Source organism: Cyprinus carpio, unplaced genomic scaffold, assembly GCF_018340385.1.
Source record: "Cyprinus carpio isolate SPL01 unplaced genomic scaffold, ASM1834038v1 S000006482, whole genome shotgun sequence".
NCBI classification, from domain to species: domain Eukaryota; kingdom Metazoa; phylum Chordata; class Actinopteri; order Cypriniformes; family Cyprinidae; genus Cyprinus; species Cyprinus carpio.
In genome coordinates this window covers 593,907-617,900 of record NW_024879157.1, presented here as the reverse complement: position 1 = coordinate 617,900, position 23,994 = coordinate 593,907, and the positions used below count along the sequence as shown (strand labels likewise).

The 23,994-nt window shown below is 36.7% G+C and overlaps 2 protein-coding genes across 2 annotated transcripts in view; both read right to left on the bottom strand.

Moving 5' to 3' along the window:
• Positions 1 to 9,170: 9,170 nt before the first annotated feature.
• Positions 9,171 to 12,681, bottom strand: LOC109069175 (transcription factor Sox-7-like). Its single transcript, XM_042754267.1, has 2 exons — positions 12,208 to 12,681; positions 9,171 to 10,978 (listed from the first exon to the last, which is right to left on the bottom strand). Exons 1-2 carry the CDS (start codon positions 12,437 to 12,439, stop codon positions 10,026 to 10,028), a joined length of 1,185 nt encoding a protein of 394 aa, XP_042610201.1. The 5' UTR covers positions 12,440 to 12,681; the 3' UTR covers positions 9,171 to 10,025.
• A 5,739-nt stretch (positions 12,682 to 18,420) lies between these two features.
• The window catches only part of LOC109069149 (PIN2/TERF1-interacting telomerase inhibitor 1-like), a 43,204-nt gene continuing 37,630 nt past the window's right edge, over positions 18,421 to 23,994 (bottom strand). Inside the window, exon 4 of the mRNA XM_042754277.1 lies at positions 18,421 to 19,264. Within this exon, the coding sequence (XP_042610211.1) occupies positions 18,596 to 19,264 (669 nt within the window). The 3' untranslated portion in view covers positions 18,421 to 18,595. The remainder of the gene's footprint in view (positions 19,265 to 23,994) is intronic.

The following is a 23,994-nucleotide window of genomic DNA, read 5'->3' as shown; positions in this document are numbered from 1 at the left end:
TTGTAATAACATTTCACAACATTACTGTTTTTACTGTATTTTGATAAATGCAGACTTGGTGAGCATTAGAGGCTTCCATGAAAACATTAAAAAAGACCTTAATATATTTCGAAATATCAAGTATCAAGTGCACGTTATTTTTTCTGTTGTAGCGTGAACCAGACAAATTAAAGATTCGATCGGGAGCCTGGTTGAAACATGAGCCGAATTCCACAGAAAGGCAGGATGTTGTAAATCAACTCCTAGCACCACAGTCTGATAACCAACCAACTCTTTCAGAGAACAGCTTTCAACATTAACACCATTAGAACAATTATTGACAATTTCAGTTCGAAGAAGAGATTGTCTAATTTGGGGCAAGTAATCGAAGAGATGGACAGTCTAACCCTCACATGTAAAGCCATGAGAGTAAACAAGATCGTTGGATTGACTACCCCCCACCTAGCAGAACCAGACTGAAATTCCTAAGGAGACCTGTTAACCCCTCTGGTCTTCACAGGACATATCCTTACTCCCCAGAATGGCACAGAGAATGCCTTCCAATGCATATATGCACCAAAATGAACTCAAAAAAGACTTCTAAATGGATATCAGTCCATTGCTCAACTCCATATCATACATGAACCCACACATTTGATTGTTTCTAATCACTTATTGTGTATGTCTTTTTAAATAACTCTTGAATAGCTTAAGGGATCATATTCATGTTTAGTATGTGTGTGTTCGAATCTTCTTGCTTGAAAGGTTTCTGACCATCAGTTATTTGTCAAATGTATCATATTCTTGTTATAGGAATCATGTCCAAATTATACCCTGCAAGAGCGGGAAAATTCGGACCTCGTGCTTGATAAGATAACATATGATTTATGAATGGGTAGGACAAACATCGAGAAAAGACAATATCTAATTGGTCAAGACAACATTTGAGGTGTGGCCAAAAGGCCAGTTTAAATACTCAGGACACCATCAAACTTTGCTTTTAGCTTTGCTTGTAGTTTAAGCTTTTAGTCAAGCTTTTAGCTTTGAGCTTTCGTTTAGCTTTTGCTATCAGTCATGCCGGCTTTTAGCTTTGCTTGTAGTTTAAGCTTTTAGTCATGCTTTGTCATCACTTTTAGCGTTCTTCGAGCGCCGTTCCAGCGTGCTTCGGCCTGCACGCCTGCTGCTACTTAGCCACGATGAGAAGAAACACCACCTAGTCTCGTCAAACTTTACTTCTGTTCTTTTACGTTAGTTTCTTTTCTTTTCCGTTTGAGAGTTCGTGTTCTGAGTTAAGTTTTGTAACGCCGTGTCTCCGAGTCTGACCTCGCGTGCCCGTCTGAAACTACAACCAGCCCACAACTCTGCATCTTCAGCCAACGCCCAACCACGGGCTTCCCAAGACGTCACTTCAACGATTACTGAACTTCCAGCCAATCAGCAACTTCGGGAAACCCCCTTTTCAGCGACAACAAAGGGAACCCCGTTAAAACAGGCAACGCAAGGAACCTCCAGACTCACATCTGTACTGGTGTTATCTAATATAATTTTAAACCTCATTGAGGAACTCAGTGCGAGGGTTAATTAAGTGATTAATGGTTATTCATGTCTATGCAATTTCACGTATTGCTGTAAACTTGAGATTTCACATTTTCATTCTCTTAAACTCATTCTTTCCTACCTTTCTATCTTCCTGCAACTTGTGTGAATGTGTGAGTGCGTGTGCTTATGTGTTAGATTAGTTTATATGTCTTAGATTTATCTAATAAAGCCTTATTCATATTGAAAAGAGAAGTATCTTATGTTTTGTGCTTACAAGTTAATGTCTTAAACTGCCGATCTTGTTACTGTGCTAATTAATAGTGTTTTCACTATACTTTGGATATTAATATCCAGCGCAGATTTGATGTTAAACGGCTCTTTCAGTGAATCGCTGGCCGTTTCAGTGATCAGCCGTGAAACAGTGATTCTGTTCAAATTTCCTTTAAAATCTTAAATGATTCCCTTTGAGCTAAATTGACCTGTTTCCCTTACACTGTCATGTTCTGATATACTGTCAAAGCCTTTTTGAACAGTTTCATGACTTGTGATTTTTGCTGTTTCATTTTTAAAACATTAAATTTCACATTATACAATTAGTATGCATGGCGAAAGTATCCTGACAATGCTGAGCGGGAGGAGACAAGGCGTAAAATGTTGATATTGGAATCGCTTACCTCTGAGAAGGAAAATGAGGAAGCTGTATTCCCTCTCCCGTGGTTGGCAGTGGAACTCCAGCCTCATTTTCTCAGTTAATGGCACCTTTCAGTATCTGCAGTAAACAGGTGCTGGACTCAACGCGGCTGGCATATTCACATGCAGGTACAGGTGGGTGGCCATTGGCTGCTTGCAGCATCCCTCAAGTTTTCCAGGGGTTCCCATCTGTACCCATGTGCTGGCTTCACCACATGGCACAGGGCCCTGGGCCGGGTCTGGTCCATTCTTTAGCTGGCCTTGCACCACGCCTGAACCACATCTGCTTGCCGAGTCTGTTGTTCTACCACAATAAGCAGGAATGTAGGAGAACAGCTAGACCTATAATCCCCAGCCACCAGTAATGGATGCCAAATATGAATAGTAAGCAGGTTATTATTCTTCTCGATCCACATGCTGGTATGTTCAGTGACCATATTGACAGACACAGACTCCTGTTCCATTTGGAAGGTTTGTGTGCGAGTCTCTGACATACCAGAGTGATTAGGTAGACTAAAGTGAGAAATTCGTTCTGTAAAATCACAAGGTCACTGTGATCGTTCCTCCTTTAACTTTACAGCTGTTTTGAGCAGACTTGTATAGGACATCAGATATGTTCATTTGAATTCATGAGGATGTTTAGGTTATTGAAAACTGTTTCTTCAAAAGTTATTTTCACTAACTTATTATTTATTAAAGTTATTGCGTCTTGTTATATCTCACAATTTGGACTACATCACAGTTGGAGCTTATGTCTCACAATTTTGACTTTATACCTTACAATTGCAACATTATTGCAACAGTATCTCTAAATTACAACTTTTTATCTCATAACTGTGACTTAATATTTCATAATGTGAATTTATATATCACAAATGTGACTATATCTCAAAGTTTCATTGTATCTCACAACTGCAACTTTATTTACTCATAACTCTGACTTAATATTTCACAATGTAAATTAATTTCTTATAATTTATATCTCACAATTTTAACTTCATTTCTCATAACTGTGACTTAATATTTTTCGATGTGGATTTTTTCATAACGGAGTAAAAATTTAATCATGTGACTTTATACCTCATAATTGCATAATTGTATTTCTCATTAACGTGACTTAATATATTACAATGTCAATTTATTGCAGTTAACTTCATATATCACAATTTTATCTTTAAATCTCACACTTTGAATTTCATAATTGCAACTATATCTCACATTTGTAAAATATACAGTCCTTTGTTATTTTAAAATTTATCTCAGATTTACCTTTTTTTCCTTTTTCTTTTTTTAACTTCAGGGTCTCATCATTGTGATTTTTTTATGTACAATAGTATATAGTTACAAAAGTTTTTAACAGATTTACAATAGTTATAATAGTTTTTGTGTATTTTTACAATAATATTTTATATGAATTAACACAACTTAATTTGACTGTACAGTGTGACTTCACAGTAAATAGTAGCAGGAAATAACTGTGATGTAGTAGCATGTACAGTTATAACTGTAACTGTATGAATACTATGCTGGCATAAATAAATTATGCAGTTGAATTTTTTACTATTAGCTGAGTTATTCTGCTCCAAGATCTCAGCCGAAGAAAACACACATAACCATAAAGGTGACTTTGAAAAAATAATGCAAAGTGTAATCTCCTTTTGTGTACAATTTGCATCTGTCTGCATTAATTTACACAGTAAAAATCACAGTATTTTATTGTTTATTCTTGAAAAGCCTTGCAATTTTACAGTGTACAGTATGTGCTGTCTAACTCATTTTAGCATATGGGCTGACGTTATCAGGTGGCTTTTGTCCACACCCAGCCGAGCTTATGATCAGAGCTCGAGCCAGTATGTCTCCAGCAGGGGCGTCAATATGCATGACCTTTTCTCCCTGAGGACACTTAATACTTTACCCAGATGTGCTCAGCAAGGTTGGTCTCGTACACACGCAGTGTCACACCATAAGAAGGCGCGTGCTGGAGCTCTCTCTTGCATATTTGCCCGGCGATGTGACGTCACTGCTGGGGAAACAGGAAACAGTTGAGACTACCTGACATCCACGTTCCACAGAGCTGACCTGAGAATGGAGCAGAACCAGGGAGCAATCAGAGAGAAAAAACAAGAAGAGTCCATTAAAAACGGGAAATCTGTCAACTTAAATTATATACCTTTGAAGCATAAAGGCCTTAAATGGTTGTCATGAGACAGATGCAAATTCAAACAAGAATTTTAAGTTGTAATGCTGTAGGAAAGTGTGAAGAGTTTGATGAACATGGTAAACCATAAACAGCATAAACAAGTTATTATAATAGTCAAGTTGACTGTTTGCATATTTAAACTGAATGCATGACCTAATTTTTCACATAACAATACACATAACATTCTGCACATTAACGTAATTCTCAGGCACAGCACTGAGCTAGCCAACACTCTGGCCTATTTAAGGAACATGGAAATAGGGGCCATTCCGTGGGTGACACTGAGTGCACTGTATTCTTAGTATGTTGCATGGAGAATTATTCAAGTTTCACACAGGAAAAGATTGTAGCAGATGAGTTGATTGTTTGCCCTGGTTTCCTGAAAGTCTCCACAGTGACTACAATGGCCTAAAGCAGGCTTTGTCATGGTCACAGTATATACTTATATCTTGTAGTTTAATTCAGTTAATGTGTCAAGTAAAATATAATTTAAATATTGGATAATATTTTTAAATATGCCCAGTAATAAGCTACTTATTAGTGGTAACGCAATAGTTTTAGCCGAAAGAACAAGCACACTCAAACAATCCTCACCTAAACTCTGGATTTATGACTTATTTTAATTAAGGTTAGTGTGTCCAGTGAAATATAATTAAAATATTAGATGCTATTTTGAAATATGCCGAGTAACAAGCTACTTAACAGCATTACTAAATGCTACTGTTTTATGATCCTTACCTAAACTATCTTTTTTTTTTTTTTCAAAGAAAGCCATATAATGCATCTAGAAGGTCTGGGAACCTTGGTCGCTTTGAATGGCCAAGGACTGCTCAAGAGGCCAAAAGACTGACAGGTAAAGCAACCGATCAAGGAGAGCATTTATGAATGGCAGTGAAGTGACCCAACTGATGCTGGTCATGTGAAAGTAGCAACAAGGTGGATGTAGTAGGTCCGAATTTCATTCATACTACCCATTTTCATACTATATAGTACACGATTTTTAACTTTCAAATTCAAATGTAGTACCTACTCAGACAGTATGTGATTTCAGATGCACCGTTGGATTTATTTTAAAGATTCAATGCAGGAAACTTTAAATATTTCAAACACTTTTGAAAATCCAGTATTTAGTTTATCCTGATAAGCGCTCATTGTCAAAGTTGTAAACATGATGGTTTTCTTCTTCCATGAGGTGCTTTGGCGTCACGGCATCTTTGTTTCTAGGCGGAAGGTTAAAGAACGTGACACAAACGTTTCCCGGAAATCCTGTATATTTCAACCAATCCGATAAAGTGTTTCCATTATCACAGTCCGTGTGTAATCACAGATTAGTAGCGTTAAGGAATTTCTAGTCTCACGGAACGTTGGCTGAACGTCTGATGCATACGGCACACAAAAGTGGAAACCCTTCAGGTGTTTCGAAGTCATCATCGGATTGGTTGAATTATACAGGATTTCCCGGAAGACGTGTGTGTCTCGTTCTTTAATGAACCGCCTGGAAACAAATATACCATGGCGCCAAACCCCCTCATGAAAGAAGAAAGCCGTCGTGTTTTCAACTGTGACGACGACCACTTATCAGCATCAACTAAATGCTGGATTCTCAAAAGTATGTGAAATATTTAAAGTTTGCAGCATAGAATCTTTAAAATACGTCTGAGAGTTATACACATATCTGTTATTGTGGCAACATTTCCACGCCCCGAATCATGACAATGAAACGAAACAAACTATGATTGGTTGTTTGACATGTCGGTCAAATGGCCTCAAGGGCGGGCCTTGGCCTATGAAAGCTGCCATGGATTCCAAACCTTCAGCCGTCAGTCTGAAGGTCTAGCTACGTGATACTAAGGAATTTCCACTGCATTATTGTCAATGGACAGACACCAATTTTGTGAAGAAAATTAAATTCATTTAGTTGGACTTCATAATAAACGTCAATATTTAAAACAGTTTATTTATACTGATGGCCTACCATGTATGTCATCCTTCATTTTAACATGTAACATTATCTAATCGACACAATTGTCGGTGCCGTTGTTTCTCTTTTACGTGATATGCTGTTTATTTTGTTGCAGTTCTGTAATAAAATAAGATGGTCAGACTCTGAAGTAGTGTTGCATATACACATACAGTATGGCTTGCACGCTCCCCTTTAAGTCATTAATTATACGTCAGAATATCATGAAACTGTCTTCCTTGGTTTCACAGTACTCAGTTAATGATAGTAAACTGAGCTTGGTGTCTTTAGAAGACATATCTGTACTGAATTTTACATAAATAAATCACAACAATCCCATGCTATGGGCACAGCCATTGATACAGGCTGTAGCGGAAGTTTTTTTACTCTACTATTTGAAACTTCCGCTTTTCGAAAGTGGAAGTGTGATAAAGGCCTATTTTATGTGCCATATAATGCATCAAATGTTCAGTCAAAGGTCCGTGAGCATGATTTAGCTGAAAGAATAGTCAAACACACTCCCCTAAACTCTCCTTTATGTCTTGATTTAATTAGGTTAATGTGTCTGTGAAATAGAATTAAAATAGTGGATAATATTTTGAAATATATTCCAGAAAGGAGCTTCTAAAGGCAACACTACATCGCTGAGAGAATCGCGTGCTCACCTTAACGGTCCGCTGTTTTGCAATTCGAATGAATCAGTTCATTCTTAATGGTGCTTTTCTGATATGCAGAATCGGAAATTTGATTCATTCTAGAGGCTCGGTTCGCTCTAAATGCTTTCCTCTGGGAAGTGGTGGAAAGTCAAATCATTTTACACCAGTTTTTGATATAAACATTCAATCACAAAACAAAAAATCAAAACCTAACCAGATCAAATATAAGTGCTATGTCTCGTTTATGTAAATAAAGGTGTTTTTCTTGCATTTAATATAAATTTGCCTGTTCAATATAAAGAGGATATTGTGAACCTAACTGAGATATAATCATTTATTATTGCAGGATAGTATTTTTTAAGTATGTTTTTTTATACAAATAGTAAAAACAAAGTCTAAATTTAGCTCAGAAATTGTCTGTCAATCTGTCTACTAAGTATACATACAATGCGTTATTGAATGTTTAATTGATTGAATACATATTGCACATCATCTCTGTCATTTAAAGCAAGCACACAAAGACGAGGCCAATTGTATTGAAATCAAATTTTTAAAATGTATGTAAACATTGATGTTGAAGTGTGTGTGTGATTTATGACACAATGCCCTTCCCCAAGGCCAGTGGAATAGGTTATATTGGGCCCACTTACTATGAACCTAGAGGTGTCTGGGTCACAAGCCACAATTCAAGCCTCGGCCTGGGGCTGGTGGCCCCAACCACCCCCTCTCTCCTAAACATTAAGCATTCACTCACAGGCTGTTAATAACAGTCTCACTTGTGAAAAGAAATTGGAGTCACATGATAAATGTCCAGTGACTGAAATGTTTCATAAAAATGAATATGACGCCTCAGCTCACATCAAAATGAGCTACTAGCACTTGTCTTTGGAGCCAGTAACAGAGACAGATTAAGAAAATCTGTGCTGAGCCCGGTGTGTGGCCAAACCAGAGGAGGGTCAAATTGAAGTCCTAAAAAAAATCACGGTGGGAGATATTAATCAACGAGAGCCATGTTTCCTCCCTGCTAAAACGAACAGCAGGTTCCCTTTCCCTCGCCATGGGCTCTTTTAATGCGGGGACCGGCCGGGGCCCAAACATCCTGACGGAGAGAGGCTTTACTCTTATCAGGCAGGAAACACTGCTTCTCCGCCACATCCTCTTTACAAGAAACACGACTCAACCGTTCCCAAAAATGCAGGAAGACCAAGCCAGACTCCAGGATTTGTCAAACGCCGCCACCGCCTCCCTCTTTCCCCCACTTCAGATTCCTTTTATCAGAAAAGAGGAGGAATTTGAAAAGAGAGGGAGAGAGAGACAGAGAGAGAAAAATAAAAAACGATGAACGCGTAAAACAGTTGACGGGACGAGGTGTATTTATTTATTTCGCAGAGATTATGAAAGTCTGCATCAGCAAGATAGGACAGGCAGCAGAGGGGGGGCGAAGGTAGGGTAGGAGGGGAGTTCCAGCGATCTGCTTAAGACACACACCCAGAATAAGACGAGGGGAAACAAAAGGCCTGTGGATATGGAGGCGGGGAGAAAAACAACAGAGCCTGTTTTACACTAATCCTCTGATCCGCGGAGGAGTGAAACTGAGTGCATAATGGGTGTTGCTGATAGCAAACTAGGAACTTAGGGTGGATGCCGCCAGTTTCCAACACTATGGTTATGGCAACGGGCCGCCACGCACAACAATAAAAATTGTAGAGGTCAGCTTCTTGAAGGGACCCCAAACATTCACAAGCATTCAGTAATAAAATAAATGCACGGAAAAAAGCTCCACAAATATTGAAAAAAAAAAAAAATTATTAAATGTTTAGTTTGAATATTTTTAAGAAATAACTGTGAATAAAAAGAACATTTATTAGTATCCTGTAAAGAAGTTTATATACTCACTAATGATAAAAAAATAATATTATGGAAAATGAAAAAGCAAAAAATATGTTACTTTCTATAAAGCAGTTCTATACTCGTGAATAATAATAATAATGATGATAATAATGAAACTTAAAAAGAACTGAATAATTATAATGAAGCTGAAAATAAAATTAACTTCCAATAAAGCAGTCTATACTTACTTCTACTACTAACAGAGAGCAAAAAATCTCGATCTACCAGTCATTACAAAATCAAGAGTCTTTTCACCTGTATTTATTTTGCGTTTTTATTAAGTGGCATCTAATTCAGATGGGGCCTCAGAACATTCACTTTTAATATATCACAAAATGAAGAGCATTTTTTTTTAAGTCCAGACCTACAGACATAATCATTGTGCTGTACTTAAAAGGGGCATAAACAATGCAATTTATCATGAAATCGGCCAAACAGAATGGCGTTCAACAAACATCAATATTGATACATTAATTCGCTTGTTATTGACATCAGTGAGAACATTAGAAGTGAGAATGCTAAATGTATAAATCTCAAAATTTTATTTCAATTAAATTAATATGGCAAACCTAAATTGGCATACAATAGTATTCATTATTATTATTCTTTTAACTGTTTATGAGTATACAAATACATTTTTGAAATGAAGGTAAAGGGAAATGAAAGGGCAGAATTTCCTTCAAAATTAAGTCCTATAAAGGAAGAGACCAGCCTCACTTAAATAAATCTTGAGGTAAAACAACTGAGGTTTGAAAAAAAAAATCAACTGAATATATCTGGACTGAAAAAAAAAAATACAATAAGCTTTAATGCAAAGCATTTTGATATATAAATAAGCTTTATAGCATATGTACATGCTTTTGTGGCAAGATATGAGAGCATTTTCTATGTTTGTCCATTTTTCTTTCACTTCCGTTCTTCTTTTGGAAACAAAGATGGGAATGAACTTCATTTTTTTTTTTGTTATCTATGCATCCCTGAGGTGTCCTTTGACTTCCTGTAGCTTCTCTTTTCCGCTCCCTCCACAGCCTTCCTTTCACCTGCCAGTCATATCGCTGACCCTTGTCGAGCCCACAGTCTCTGTCTGTGTCAACTGTCTCTGTTTTGGTGTTTATGAAATGCTGTAGTTGTTGTAATAGGCTGCCGTGGCATCGGCCAATACGGAGATGAGACTGGTTTCCGTAGCGCTGCTGGAACAAACGGAAGCCGGCGTTACCTGGATGTGTCCCGTGACTGTCATCCCACCATGTTCGGGGTGATAACTAGTAGAATTTAGGTACTGGTCAAACTCATCTCGGTCCACCTCACCCAGCAATTCAGCCTGGCTCAGCTGATCCAGACCCTCCAGGTGCCCCTGCTCTGGAGGGGGCGAAAGCTGGCCCAGGTGCCCCTGATGCCCATGATGGATCTGAACCTGCGGGAACGAAGTGCTGTAATAGGACAATGGAGGAGCTGTGATAAGGGTTGCTCCACTTCCCTGATGGGACATCGGGATGTGGCCCAAATGTGAGCTCCCACAGTGCAAAGGTACCTGCTGGGAGTAATCGGGATGGTAGGGGTGTGGACTGCTCATGTGCACTGGGGTGGGACGCCTGTCGTCTGGGCAAGAGGTGGAAGACGAGCAGGAGCTGGTGGAGACTGAGCTGGAGGATGAGTAGTAGGACTGGTGTTCGTGATCCACAGCGTCCAGAGGCGACATCTCAGGTGGCGTGGGCAAGCCATATGGGTATGTATCGAAGCTGCTGTTGGAACTGGAGGGATCTCTGAAGACCCTGACGCCAGGTAAAGCTGCGCTGGGAGAACTGAAGCCAACACTGCCACTCACAGCACTCTCATCGTCTTTATCAAGGGGGTGACAGCAGCCTCGGGGGGAGTTTTGGTCGGGGCCGAGAGTGGTCAGGAGGAAGCCAGGGTCCACTCGTTTACAGATGCGCTTCAGCTGCTTCTTTCTACGGGGACGGTATTTATAATTGGGGTAGTCCTGCATGTGCTGCACCCTCAGCCGCTCCGCTTCCTCCACGTATGGTCTCTTCTGTGGCGGAGTTAAAGCTTTCCATGACTTTCCTGTTGGAGGAGGAAAAAACAGGAGCATACGACTTAATACTGTATTTTTAAAGGATCAGTTTGAAGTTTTTGAGATTTCCCAGTTAGTTATTCCATTTACAATCATATTAGCACCAACACAAAATCATCAAATGCTTTATTAGTTTACAAACTGTTAGTTTGTCTGCTTATATATTGTGCAGCAAACAAAGCTAAATTAAATAATTTCTTCATAACCATTTTTTTTTAATATTTCAACAGAAATAATACAAATAAATAATCATCAGCTAGTATAATTGCTTATAATGCCAGTTATAAATATATATCTTTTTGCACCATAGTTTTTAAATCTTTTAAAGGTACATTATTTGTAGCTTGGCATTCATTTTATAATGTTTGAAATATAATATTGGCAGTAATTATACTGAGTATATCATTTTTAGCTTTTAGGAATACTTGAAAGAATTAAAAAAATTAGAGCAGCAAAAATAAATAAATAAATAAAAATCCAATAAATGCCGATAACTGTTAAAACAGGCCTGCAAATTTATCACAACTGAAATAATGTATAACAGTATAAAAAACTGATTAAAAAATATACTCACATACAAAAAAATAATCAAATTTCTTCTTCATTATCCTATTAAGTTTTACACTTTTCTTTCTGTAATTTATTATACAAACCCAAAGGTCCGACTGATTTCAAATTAATGAATTTGAAATTATTTCTATTAGGCTATTTATTTTATATTAATGTTTTTAAATAGTTTAAATATTTAAATTATTTTTATATTTTATAAACTCAGATTTATATAGTATTTATGATTTTAAAAAAAGTCTCCCATACGTGTTAAATGATAATATGCGTTCATCTAAATACAAATAAATACAGTTTCTATCTCACTGTGATTTACTTCAGTTTAGTTTCAGTTCAGGTTCGTCTCGAACAGATTTACGTTCTCTGTGTGCTTTACGCTTCTCAAGCTTCCAAAAAAACTACTTATATCTTTCAATTTTTGTCTAATTAGTTTAGAAGATATTAAACATCCCACTTTCTACAATCGATGCATAAAAACAAAACAAAACTGATTCAAAACTGAATCTTCTGTAACAGAAGATGAAACCTCACAGTGATATTAATAACAATCTCCTACTGTAATAATAAAAATACTACTACTACTAATTATAATAATAAATATGAGCTGTTAATAATAATGATTATTACACAAACAGTATTGATAATGTCTTACCCAGCATCTTGCTTAGCTCCGCGTTGTGGAGATCGGGGTTCTGCACTGCGAGTCTCTTGCGCTCATCTTTGGCCCACACCATAAAGGCGTTCATGGGTCTCCTGATGCGCGGCTCCGACACCTTGTCCGCGGGAGCTCTGTGGGAGGTGTGTCCGTCAGGTACGTCCGCATTTCCCGCAGAGCACTCAAAGCTCTCCGGCCAGGACGAATACGCGCTTATCAGAGCAGCCATGTGCGCTCTCAAAACTTCAGCTTCCCTTCGTCTCAAACTTTGTTTCTCGGGCGCGAATGTGACCTAGAGTTTTTCTTTCGTTGTTGAATTTAGTAAAAGTTCAATCAGAGATGACTTTGACTGAGCAGCTGGTGGCTGAAGAGCACTGTGAGAGAGATGAGTGGATGGTGCTCGACTCCCCCTCTGAAGCTGTGATTCAGTGTTTCCTCCGGCATTGGGAAGCGCTTTATATGAGAGGAGCAGCTTCCAGCGCAGGCCCACGGGAGGATCTCAGCTCCTCCTTGACTGCAACCTGAGACCAGCGACAGAAAAACCACAGGAGACAAAAATATTTCAACAGCTTTACTACTAAATCACGTCATTAGCTCTTGTTGGGTTTGTTTTCATGTCATTATTTTGACGGAGCGACAGATATTGTTGACTGTTTTCAGTCAATGTAGCAGACATTTCCTATATGACAATTCTTCAGTAATTAATAGAATGAGATTTTTATGAAAAACACACACACACACACACACACATATATATATATATATATATATATATATATATATATATATATATATATATATATATATATATATATATATATATATATATATTTGATCCACTATGATGTTATCATGACATTAAATTATTAAAAGTTCTCATTATAAGTTAAACTTCTCAATTTTTGAATGTCAAAATGAAAACGAACCCCTTCAGCTGAAGTTGTTATAAAAATACAGGAAGCTAAGAAAATGTATTAGGGGGAATAAAAGTTATTTAACCGAGGCACAAGAGGCCAGATTGTGTGTCACTGGCTAAAGGCTGTTATTATAGGCACAACATGCATAAAAAATACCAGTCAGAAGCCAGGACTGGGATTATCCATTTTATGAATTTTGATGTAAAATATGGAAACCTGTAATAAATGATGATGCCAGACTGAAAAGAGTGGGAGTGGGGTTAGTTGGCATATGGATATAAAATTAGAGGAATTAACAATTAATTAATGTTGGGGTTGGTTGGCAAAGATGTGGAACATAAATTTAGTCATGTTTTAAAAAAGACATACTGTCAAGAATGTTTTAACCTGAGCACTTGACCCAACTAGGAGCAAATTAAAGCTTTTGGAAAGGCAACAAAACAATTCTTCATAAAATTATACAGTATGTAATTAATTGTGCATAACATTTAAAAAAAAATAGCAATAGTGTTGGAATGTTGCTTTAAATGGAATAATGTATTTAAATAGCAGATATTAAAATTTTGATGGGGCCATTTGTATGTTTCCAAGTTTCAGCAGAATCAATGAGGCATTTTACATTCTCATTATTCATTTTCGCTTGAGGAAACTCATTAAACTTCCATCAGGCATGAAAGAAGACTTTTCCTCGTACAGCATCTACAAGATTTTCTCATCAAAACCAGTTGTTCTGCACAATGATTCACATGTCAGACAGTTCAGATCCACCTGTATACTTCGGTGCTCCATACCGACTTGTTTTGGTGTTTAGGTTGAACTCCTCTGTTGTCACGATCAGACGGAGGAGTTCCTGTTTACAGCTGTATCGGTGGTTAATAAAAGCTGCAGCAAATACAGGAAGAATTCAGAAGAATTCAGTGATCTACTCAAGAGAATCTGAACCGAAAAACTGGTCCCATTATTGATTTCAATAGATGTTAAAAGTATCATATTATGACTGACCTTTGAATATCTTCCTGTAAGATGTCGGAGAGTTCAAAGGAATGGCAGGTTCATGGAACAAGCAGAGGATGAGCACCATTGAAATGAGGGATTCATTCAATGAAGGAACAGGAAGAGAAGCTTGATGCCCTGGATTGCAAAAACATTACGACAGAAAATGACACTTCCTGCTCTCCTCGTTACACCTGCACATGTTGGCGTGTGACAAACTGGACGTGTGAACTGTTTACTCATTTGTGCCCTTCACTAGATAAACATCTTTCTGGTTCTGCATTTTGTGACATGATTTCCTGTTTCACTTGATTAACACTGGGGAAATTTGACAAAATTGATAGGTGTTGAAGCAAACACCTACTGAGAAGTTTTGGAGAAACTCTTCATAATTATTGTCACATGACCAAACATTTATAAAGGGCCCATGATGCACAGCTGCCTGGTTATTTTATGTCAATGCAAACTTAAGCATAAATACATATATATGTATGTATTTTATAATGTTTTTGAAAAAAGCAAAAAAGAGTATTATTGTGATATATTATTACAATTTAAAATAATAAAATAAAATAATTTGATTCTATTTTAAAATTGTATTTATTCCTGTGTTGGCAAAGCGGACATTTCAGCAGTCATTACTCCAGTTTTCAGTGTCACGTCATCATTTTTTAAATGATGTTAATAGACCATGAATTCTTACTTTTTAGCAATGAAACATTAAATGAAACATTTTTCTTAAAATGGTAGTGGAGTAAAGTGTATCAGATACTCTAAACAGGGTTAGCTGTGTCAGTCAATCAACTAATAATGATGATAATCTTTGACTTCCTTACTATTACAAATACTATAACAAAATGTTAAAAAATTATTCACTACATTAAAATAAGAACTATTTCCTGACAAGTTTCTGAATGTGATAAAAAAAAAAAAAAAACATTTATGTAGACATTATTTGAAATGTAAATGCATTTTGACCTTAATGATGACATTTTCTGCTATATATATGTTATACGTTTATGGCAAATACTTTAGTGGATTCAATTAACTGAAATATCCATGGCTGTTACCTATACATTTCAATTTAGATCAAATACAATATTATCTGTAAACAATGGACAAGATCAGACTTATCATAACATAAATGCTCTGCCAGAAAACATTTGAAAATAACTGACCCATACTGTATGTTAAATAACACAGCAACACCCTAACATCATATAATTACCAAATCAACATTTCAAGTGTTTTCTTCAAATTTAGTGTTTCCAGAACTTTTTTGTCCCAATCTAAAATACAAGATACATCAGAAAACACTCTTACTTCATACAAAATTCCTAAATTAGATAATAGAATAAAATATTATTAAATATAATAAATGTTAGATGAATTCATAAATCGGCAGGTCTGTCTGACTTCACATTTGAAATAACAGTGATATATCTGACTGTACCTATTATGTGGGGCAAGATGTGTCACTGGACCACTTTGTTTTAATATATTTTAAATATATCCATCCCTAGAGAACAACATGTGACATCTCGCATCTTTCCCCACTCCCCCCATAAGGCTTTGATAAAATAATCTGGCCTTTATTCATTTTTTTTTTCTCTAAGAAACGATTGAAACAATCTCCATCTTCTCATCCCTCCCCTTTTGACAAGCACCTTAAAGGATTCTGGAACTGGACCGTGGGAACAGGTAGGATGTAGCTCCATTATTTAATCATCACAAACGGGTTTGACGATGCCTTCAGATTTACCTCAGAAGCAGATGCCATTTATAGCGGCTGTCATGACACATAAACAAACGAAGCCGTTGCTGTATGGCAGATTCCACAATTATTGTTCTGATTAACATAAGCTGTCCATTTCCTTTTCCCTCTTTTTGCTCCATACACCCACTCAGACCCCAAACAAGACGATCTTGTTGGGGTTTCTGCTATCCTCTCAAAATGGCATATTCTTGAAAATTTTACTCTTTGATTGTCTCTTTAATACATTCATGACAGATGCCCACAAAGTTGAACAAAGTGCACGAGAAGGTCATTTCCATTGGATTTGATTAATCTAGTAAAACAGGACCTCCTTTGGTATTGCAGATTTCAAGAGGATCAATATTGACTGAATATGACAAGGTCATTAGGATTTTAAACAAAAGCATCGTATTTGCTGCCAGTTACTCTACATAAGCTCAAGACTTAACATACATTGGATAAGCAGGGCCCAATGGATGACATTATCATTATGAAAAGACCTCAAAGCTACACATTAGTGTGACAAAGAAAAGCAGGGTCACGCAGAGCGGTGTGCTATTAATCATGCACTTAAAAAAAAGCGGAATGTGTTTGTTTAGCGTCATCATTAAGGATACGTGCAAAATAGGTGAGATTAAATTTAAGGCTCATGATCCATGTCCCAAAACTGTCTATTTGTATAAATCATACTGACAGTAAACACTGCTGACATGTTGGGCTGGTCAACTTATTCCAGAGAAGACAGAGACAAATCTGGCCAAACGACAGATGCCAAACAAGACTGAAATACTGAACAAAAAGTAGTTTTTATCCTATAAACTAATTAAGAACATTGAACTGCAATGCAAATGACTATTTCGTCACTGAAACTATCTTATATCTTCAAGTTTTAAATAATCCTTTGTTGTAAATAACTTAATGGTTTGTCAACATTGCATAAGTTGCATGCTTATGAAAAATGTTTTTTTTTTTTCTTTTTTTTTAGTGTAATGGAACCTGAGGTGACTGTCACCACCTGCCACAAATTTCACAATACTGGACAGACACAATAAAAGAGCTATTTTAAAAACAATGCTATGGTGTACTCCACAGGACCATGACTGGACAAGATTTACACTGAAATGGCGAAATCATGAACTGAGACATTTATTTTGAATATTATTAGTCATTTCCAATAATTTTAATCAACAAGAGTTTGAAAGAGTGCATGTGAAGAGAGTTTAATAATCAATATCGTAGTAGTGTTATACTATTTAATATTTATGATCAGTACTGTAAAAATAGTTTGCTGCCATTTACTGTGGATGAGTTTGTTTCATCGTCAGAACAGATTTGGTGAAATTTATCATTACATAACTTGCTTACCAATGAATCCTTTGCAGTGGATGGGTGCCGGCCACTGCAAATGAGAGTCCAAACAGCTGATAAAAACATTAAAATATTCCACAATAAAACTCCAGCACATCAGTTAATATCTAGTGAAGTGAAAAGCTGCATGTTTACAATGAAAACATTTTACCTTCAAATGGTTCCTTCTGTCTAAAATACATAGTCCTCAATCCATCATATTTCTTACTTCAGTGAAAAAAAATTGTCTTGTCTGAATCAAGAGAAATAATATGTGCATGTATGCTTTTTAAGTAAAAGGCATATGGCCTGGCATCTTGATGAGAGAGGACAACACTGGAGGAAGCTTTATTATGAGCAAGTGATGTAATGCTAAATCTCTTCAAATCTGATCTGATGAAGAAACACACTCATCTATATCTTGAATGGTCTGAGGGTGAGTAAATGTTTAGTGATATATTCATAGTTGGGTGAACTATTGCTTTCACAAGTTGGAATTTGGATTAGAATTTCATTTGACATATTAGAAATGACAGAAGTTCTATTAGTCCAATATAAACTATAACAAATTACATGATTTTGACCAATTATGCCAATATTGGTCCCGTTATGTAGAATACATTATTTCTCACCTGATTAGTTATATTTTCTCTAAATTGTTACATGTTCTGAGAAAAAAAAAAAAATAATTGGATTATCAGATTTAAAAACAGATTTTCCATAAGGTGATCAAAACAAAACATGTAGAAAGATTTTAATCTGTTGATTATACATTTATATGAACCTTTGAAACATTCCGGGGGCATATTTTCTGGAAAGCTAAGCATTCTTCCACTATGGACCATATAAAAACACTTTAGAATTTAACAAGTTAATAAACTAATAAAATTGTTTAAATTATATAGGTGGAATGTGAAACATTAACATATTTCTGAAAACAAGTGTTTGTGAAAATACCCCTTATGTTTTATGATGAAAATAAAAAGTATATCCTTTTCCTATATGTTTTGCTACATTCTATTTTGAATTTTGAATGCTGCACAACACTATTACCTCTCTCTATATCAGATATTTTGTACAAATATTGTACACACACACACATACATATACATATACATATAACTATGGCCCATATTGTAGCATGCACCTAAAATGTTACTTCCTGGAAACCTGACAACAAAGAAAAGCAAATATATATGCTGCTGTTGTTTTTTTAATGTTTTGTCATTTAGTTTAAATATGGAGAAACAAACCAATTCTAAATGTAAATTCATCGCCTTCGTTGTCATTCATTTTGGTGATCTCAATATTAAAATCATGATGGTGAGTTTCAAGAGCAGTCAATTGTAAAAAAAATAAATCATTTTTTCATTTATTTCTTGTTCTTTTTGGGCCCCACTTCCTCAGTTGCTCCTTCCTCTTCATCCCGTTCTCTCTTTTTCTTCTTTTTCTTTTTATCTGAAACTTTACGGTCCATATTCTCAATTTCTATTGTTTTAAGTTCATCTGCATGAACCTCTGGAGATGTTTTTTTCTCCTTCTTCCTCTTTCCTGTGGTGGGAGCGTCTTCTTCAGTGGTGCCATCCATTACTGAAGGAGTGCTGCCCACTTGAGTCCCATCCTCATCCCGCTCCTCTCGTTTCCTCTTGTTCTTTTTCTTCTTTTTCTGTGAGTGATTTGGCTCTTCAACACTCTCTCCTGTTACTGAGGTCAGTGCATCATCCTCTATGCCATCTCTTTCACTCTCCCTGTCTTTCTTCTTCTTTTTCTTCTTTTTGGACTGTTCCATATCACTGGTGTTGGGGGAGTCCTCCATGGAGGCAGATGCAGCCAGAGGAGAAGGTGCACTGCTGCTGACCTCAGAAGATGCGGCTGGGTCTCGTCCTGCCTGAGTCTTCTTGATCTGGGCCATCCGCTGGGCGAAGTACTCTTGCATGGTCAGTGTGCTGGTCACTGTGTTTGATTGCGTCTCTGGGTTCGGATTAGTTGCTGTGTCTTTGTCCTCTTCTCGCTCTTCCTGAGAGTCAGGCCCACTGCTTCCCTAAATGAAAGATACAGACCAATATAACAATACAAATTTATGACACACACACACACGCACAAAAAGTAGTGATATATAGTAATATATAATTGCATTATTAATATTACTATTATTATATGATTAAAGTATATTATAAAAATCAATAAAAAAATTATGAGGGTTGTTGTAGATTTTATTTTTTATCGTAAAAATAATTTAATAAAAGAATTACAAACTGTATAATTATCACAATTTACAATTATTTATATATATATATATATATATATATATATATATATATATATATAGTTACTATATTATTATTACTATTACTGCTATTATCATCATGTGATTATACAGTATATTTCTTTAATAAAAACGTTTTTATTAAAATATACAAATTGAACAATACTACAAGATGAAGAATATATACACACGTCAAGTGATAATACAGTATATGTTTATAAAACACAAAAACTGTATAATACAACAATAAAAATATTATATCATTATATTATTACTTTTATCATCATCATTATAGTTTTACTACACTTAAATTTAAGTATTCTTATCTGTATTATACTAACAATAATTTAGTTTTATTCCAAAAATTAGACCGAGAACTCAACATGCAAGCAGAACATCCAGCAGTGAAAGAGCCCGAGCTGTCTGTTAGGAATCAATAGGACAACTCCTCAATTAATTTAAAGAACGTTGACGCACACACCCCTATGTATGTGTCATTAAATGCTTAAACAGGTGTCAATCAACTTCCAGTCATGCTGAGACTTGTACCAGGTATCTAATGACATCACTGAACTTCATCTGAACTATCTGCTAAGAGACATTTACAAAACACATTTACCAAAAAAAAAAAAAAAAAAAAGACTAAAGTGAAAACATTTATTGTTCTCAATCTGTCAAGAATCTGATTCTGTTCTTATCGTTATATATTTTTACACTGTGTTGTATAATATTCAGCAACGTGTATATATAAAGAGGAAATGGATTCAAAAGGGGGCGTATGTAGAAGTCACTGTGTAAATGGTTGGATTAAACAACTGATTCCTGAAAAACTTGCTTGATGTGTGAGAGTCAGTGCTTGCACTGGCCAAACTAAGACAGTGATTATAAGCATTAAGAGAAAGAACAAACTTTCTAGCATAACATACAGCTTAATCATAACAGGCCAAACTGTAGCAAGACACAGTGTCTATGTTGAAAGACCACAGAGAAGCGCTTTCGTCCTCCAATACTTTATCACGTTGACTCTCTCTCCCATCCGTCTTCATTTTGCTAATGGCCTCCTCAATGCATAATGATTTGCAGTGAAGAATACCCGCTCTGAAGTCTGCGCTAAACCACGCCGGTGCTCTACATTACGCCAGAGACGCCGGTGAAAACGGCATTTTTCAAAAGATGTATGGAGGGACTAGACAAAAAAAAAAAAAAAACTGATTGCAAAGGTTTTGTTCAGCCAAGAAACAACAAAATACATATGAAGACTTACAATGCTGAAGATGTTAAAAGCATTCTACATATAAATAGTGAGAAAGAGCTGAACAAAAAAATTACAATAAAATAACATTTTAATATAAAACAATATTATTACTAGTTAGGCGTGGGTGATATACCGCTAGACACGATTAACAGGTAAAAATTTTGAAGTATTGTCTCTATAGCGGATACACACACGTGACACTGCTGTGCTACGTGGTCACAAAAACTTATCGTTTGCATGCATTTTTAAGCATTGCGGTTTAAAAATAATCAGCAGCAAAAGAGAACTCATTTCGGTATATGTGCGCACTGTCTGAGAGACTGTTTCGTGACCCATTAACTTTCACAGTATGGACAAAAATACCCTATGGAAAGTCAAAGTCAATACCAAAATTGTTTGGTCACCAACATTCTTCAAAATACCTTCTTTTGCGTTCAGCAGAAAAACGAAATGGAATGACATGAGCATGAGTAAATTACAGCAATTACCGACAGATTTTTAATTTTTGGGTGGACTATCTCTTTGAGAACCACTATTCAAGATCAGTGGTTCCCAACCCTGGTCCAGTGGACATTTTTATCTGTAACTCCCATTTCAGGTCTTGAAATCTCTATCAACAAGCTTATGGGTTCATTCAGATGTGCTTTAATACCAGTGTTGGTAACTGCTGTTCTAGATGGTCATCGTGACTACAAGTTGCTGCCACAGGTCCCTCAAAAGTTGGAAGTCACCCAGAGGGAGACTGGAGAACTGCAGATGTAGGGGTAGGCTAATTAAAACAGAAGTCTCACTTTTCCCTCCAAATAAAAGAAAATCTATATTTCTGGTTTGGGTGGGGGGGGGGGGGGTCTCCAGAGGAGATGCGTCTGACTTAGAGCAGGGACTTACAGAAACAACTGGGGGGCATTTTGGAGCACACTGTAAAATTACTCTCCGGAGAGAAAGAACGAGGAGAAGAGGAAGAGGGATGGAGCGAGTGGGAAATCCTCTTCATCGGAAAGGTGGTGATAGTGTGTGTGTGTGTGTGTGTGTGTGTGTGTGTGTGGTGCGACGTCTCACCGCCTGGGGACCTCCATTAGGCTTATCTCTCTAATGTGCCGAGAGAAGTGCTGCTGGTAGCATTCCCTCAACAGTGCTGAGCACGGATTGGGTTATACCACACACATGCAAGCACATACGTGCACGCGCACACAAACAAACAAGCCAGCAGGAAGGCTGACACGGAGATAACGCAGGTCCAGGTTTCATGACTGTGCTTGGATGTCCTAATGAGGGTGTAAACACAACAAAAATGGCCCCTGAATGTTCTCAAATGCTCTCTGGCTTCTTCTGCCTCAATATTCCCTTCGTTCTTTCTCTCCTCCTGGCAGATGGGAGGCCCCAGGAAAAGGATGCGTTCCCTGAACTGTGTGCAGTGTTCAGATAAGGCCCTTGCAGCAGGAGCTATGGGCTCTTTCCTGCTCCGCTCTCCCCAGGCATGGGCGGCTGGAGGGGTGGGGGCGGCGCGGCAGTGGGGCTGGACTTGGAGGGGGGTGTTGGGACATTCAAAAGGCTGTGATGAGGAAGCCGAAGAACAAGACATTGCCGCTGACGCCAACACATTGCAGGAGACAGTCTGAAGCAGCCAGGGACAGTGAAAAAAAAAACCTTGTCGAAATGTGTTCACGAACCAAAAAAAAAAAAACAAATCGTGACAACATTCTTGAATTTGCTGCTGAAAACTGCAACTAATTTGTCCCACTCTGTGCTATGTCAGAGAGTCCCTAATTTATAATACAAAAGTAATATTCCTTTCTGCATAGAGACACGGCGCTCTGACTACGCTAGTTTAGCACTGCAAATGCTGCGTCAGCAATGAGAACTTCTGGTGTCCAGGGATTAAAGACCACAATATGGTACAATAACACTGTGCTATATATAAAGTTAGGATTATTTCTAGTACTGATTTTTCACAATACTTTTAATCCCAGCTGAGAATGTTAAACCGTCAAAAATAAATGTATAAATACAGTGGGCATGCAGTGCAAGCAGGGTTTAGGTAACAATTTGTTAGTAGTGTGCTATAATGTATAAAAAGACATTATAATATTGGGGTATTTTTTTTTTTTTTTGCACCAACGTGTCCTTTGATCTCTCTTGCTTTGATTGTACCTTGCAAACCATACTTAAATATCTGTAATGTTTCTGAATTTATGATCCCGTTTTGCTAATCTATATAATATTAAAAAAAAAAAAAAAATTAATAAAAAAAAAAAACTTTTAAAAATCTACATAATGGTGCCTGACTGAATGAACAACTGCTTTAGCTCTCAATGTGGCATCAACTCTGTGGCACAATAACACTGTGCTATATATAAAGTGCTATATATATTTAGTAATACTTTTAGAATAATCCTAGAATAGGATAAAAATAAAACAAAAAAATGTATAAATATGTTAATACAGTGAGCATACAGTACAAACAATTTGTTAGTAGTGTGCTCTCATAATTAAATAATAGTTATAAATTATAATATTAAATACATTAAAAATTCAAATTAAATAAAAACAATATTTAAGAAATATTAAAAAAAATACTTTTTGTGTGTGATTTGGTGTCTCGCAAATGAGACAAAAATCTGTCATATTTCTGCAATTATGATCCCCTGTTTTGCTAATTTGGATAATTTTTAAATGGATTAAAAAACTCTTTAAAACATACATAATGGTGCCTGACTAAATAATTAACTGACTTAGATCTTGGTTGGGCATCAACTATAGATAAGGGCAAGGTGAAAAGTCAGAACTAAATGATCAATCAATCTTCATTTGTGGAAAAAAATAAAAAATTCTTTAAGACATCAACAGTGTTTTTCTCTTCAAGCATTTGAAGATAATTTACTCCTTTGAGGGTTCCAAGTTAAAATACATTCTAAACTAAATAGATCCTGGCCCATTACACTCACAGGCCGATGGATAATATTGAGATGATATTGGGAAGAGGGCTGATCGTGCGAGTGTGTTCTCATTGTCCTGCCACTATTATAAATTTGGTGGTGGCCTGGGCTTATGGATCGGGACCCAGATTACCCAGCTGTCCCTCCCTGATGAGGAGAAAGGACCCGCCGCGCCATCCTTCATACCATTCACATGGGCGGACAGCAAAACAGGTGGCACCCACGCAATACAGTGCTTTGCATGCTTTAATGAGCATTTTAACATGTATCATGATATAATACATTATGTGAACGTAATGTAACGAAGTAGAACA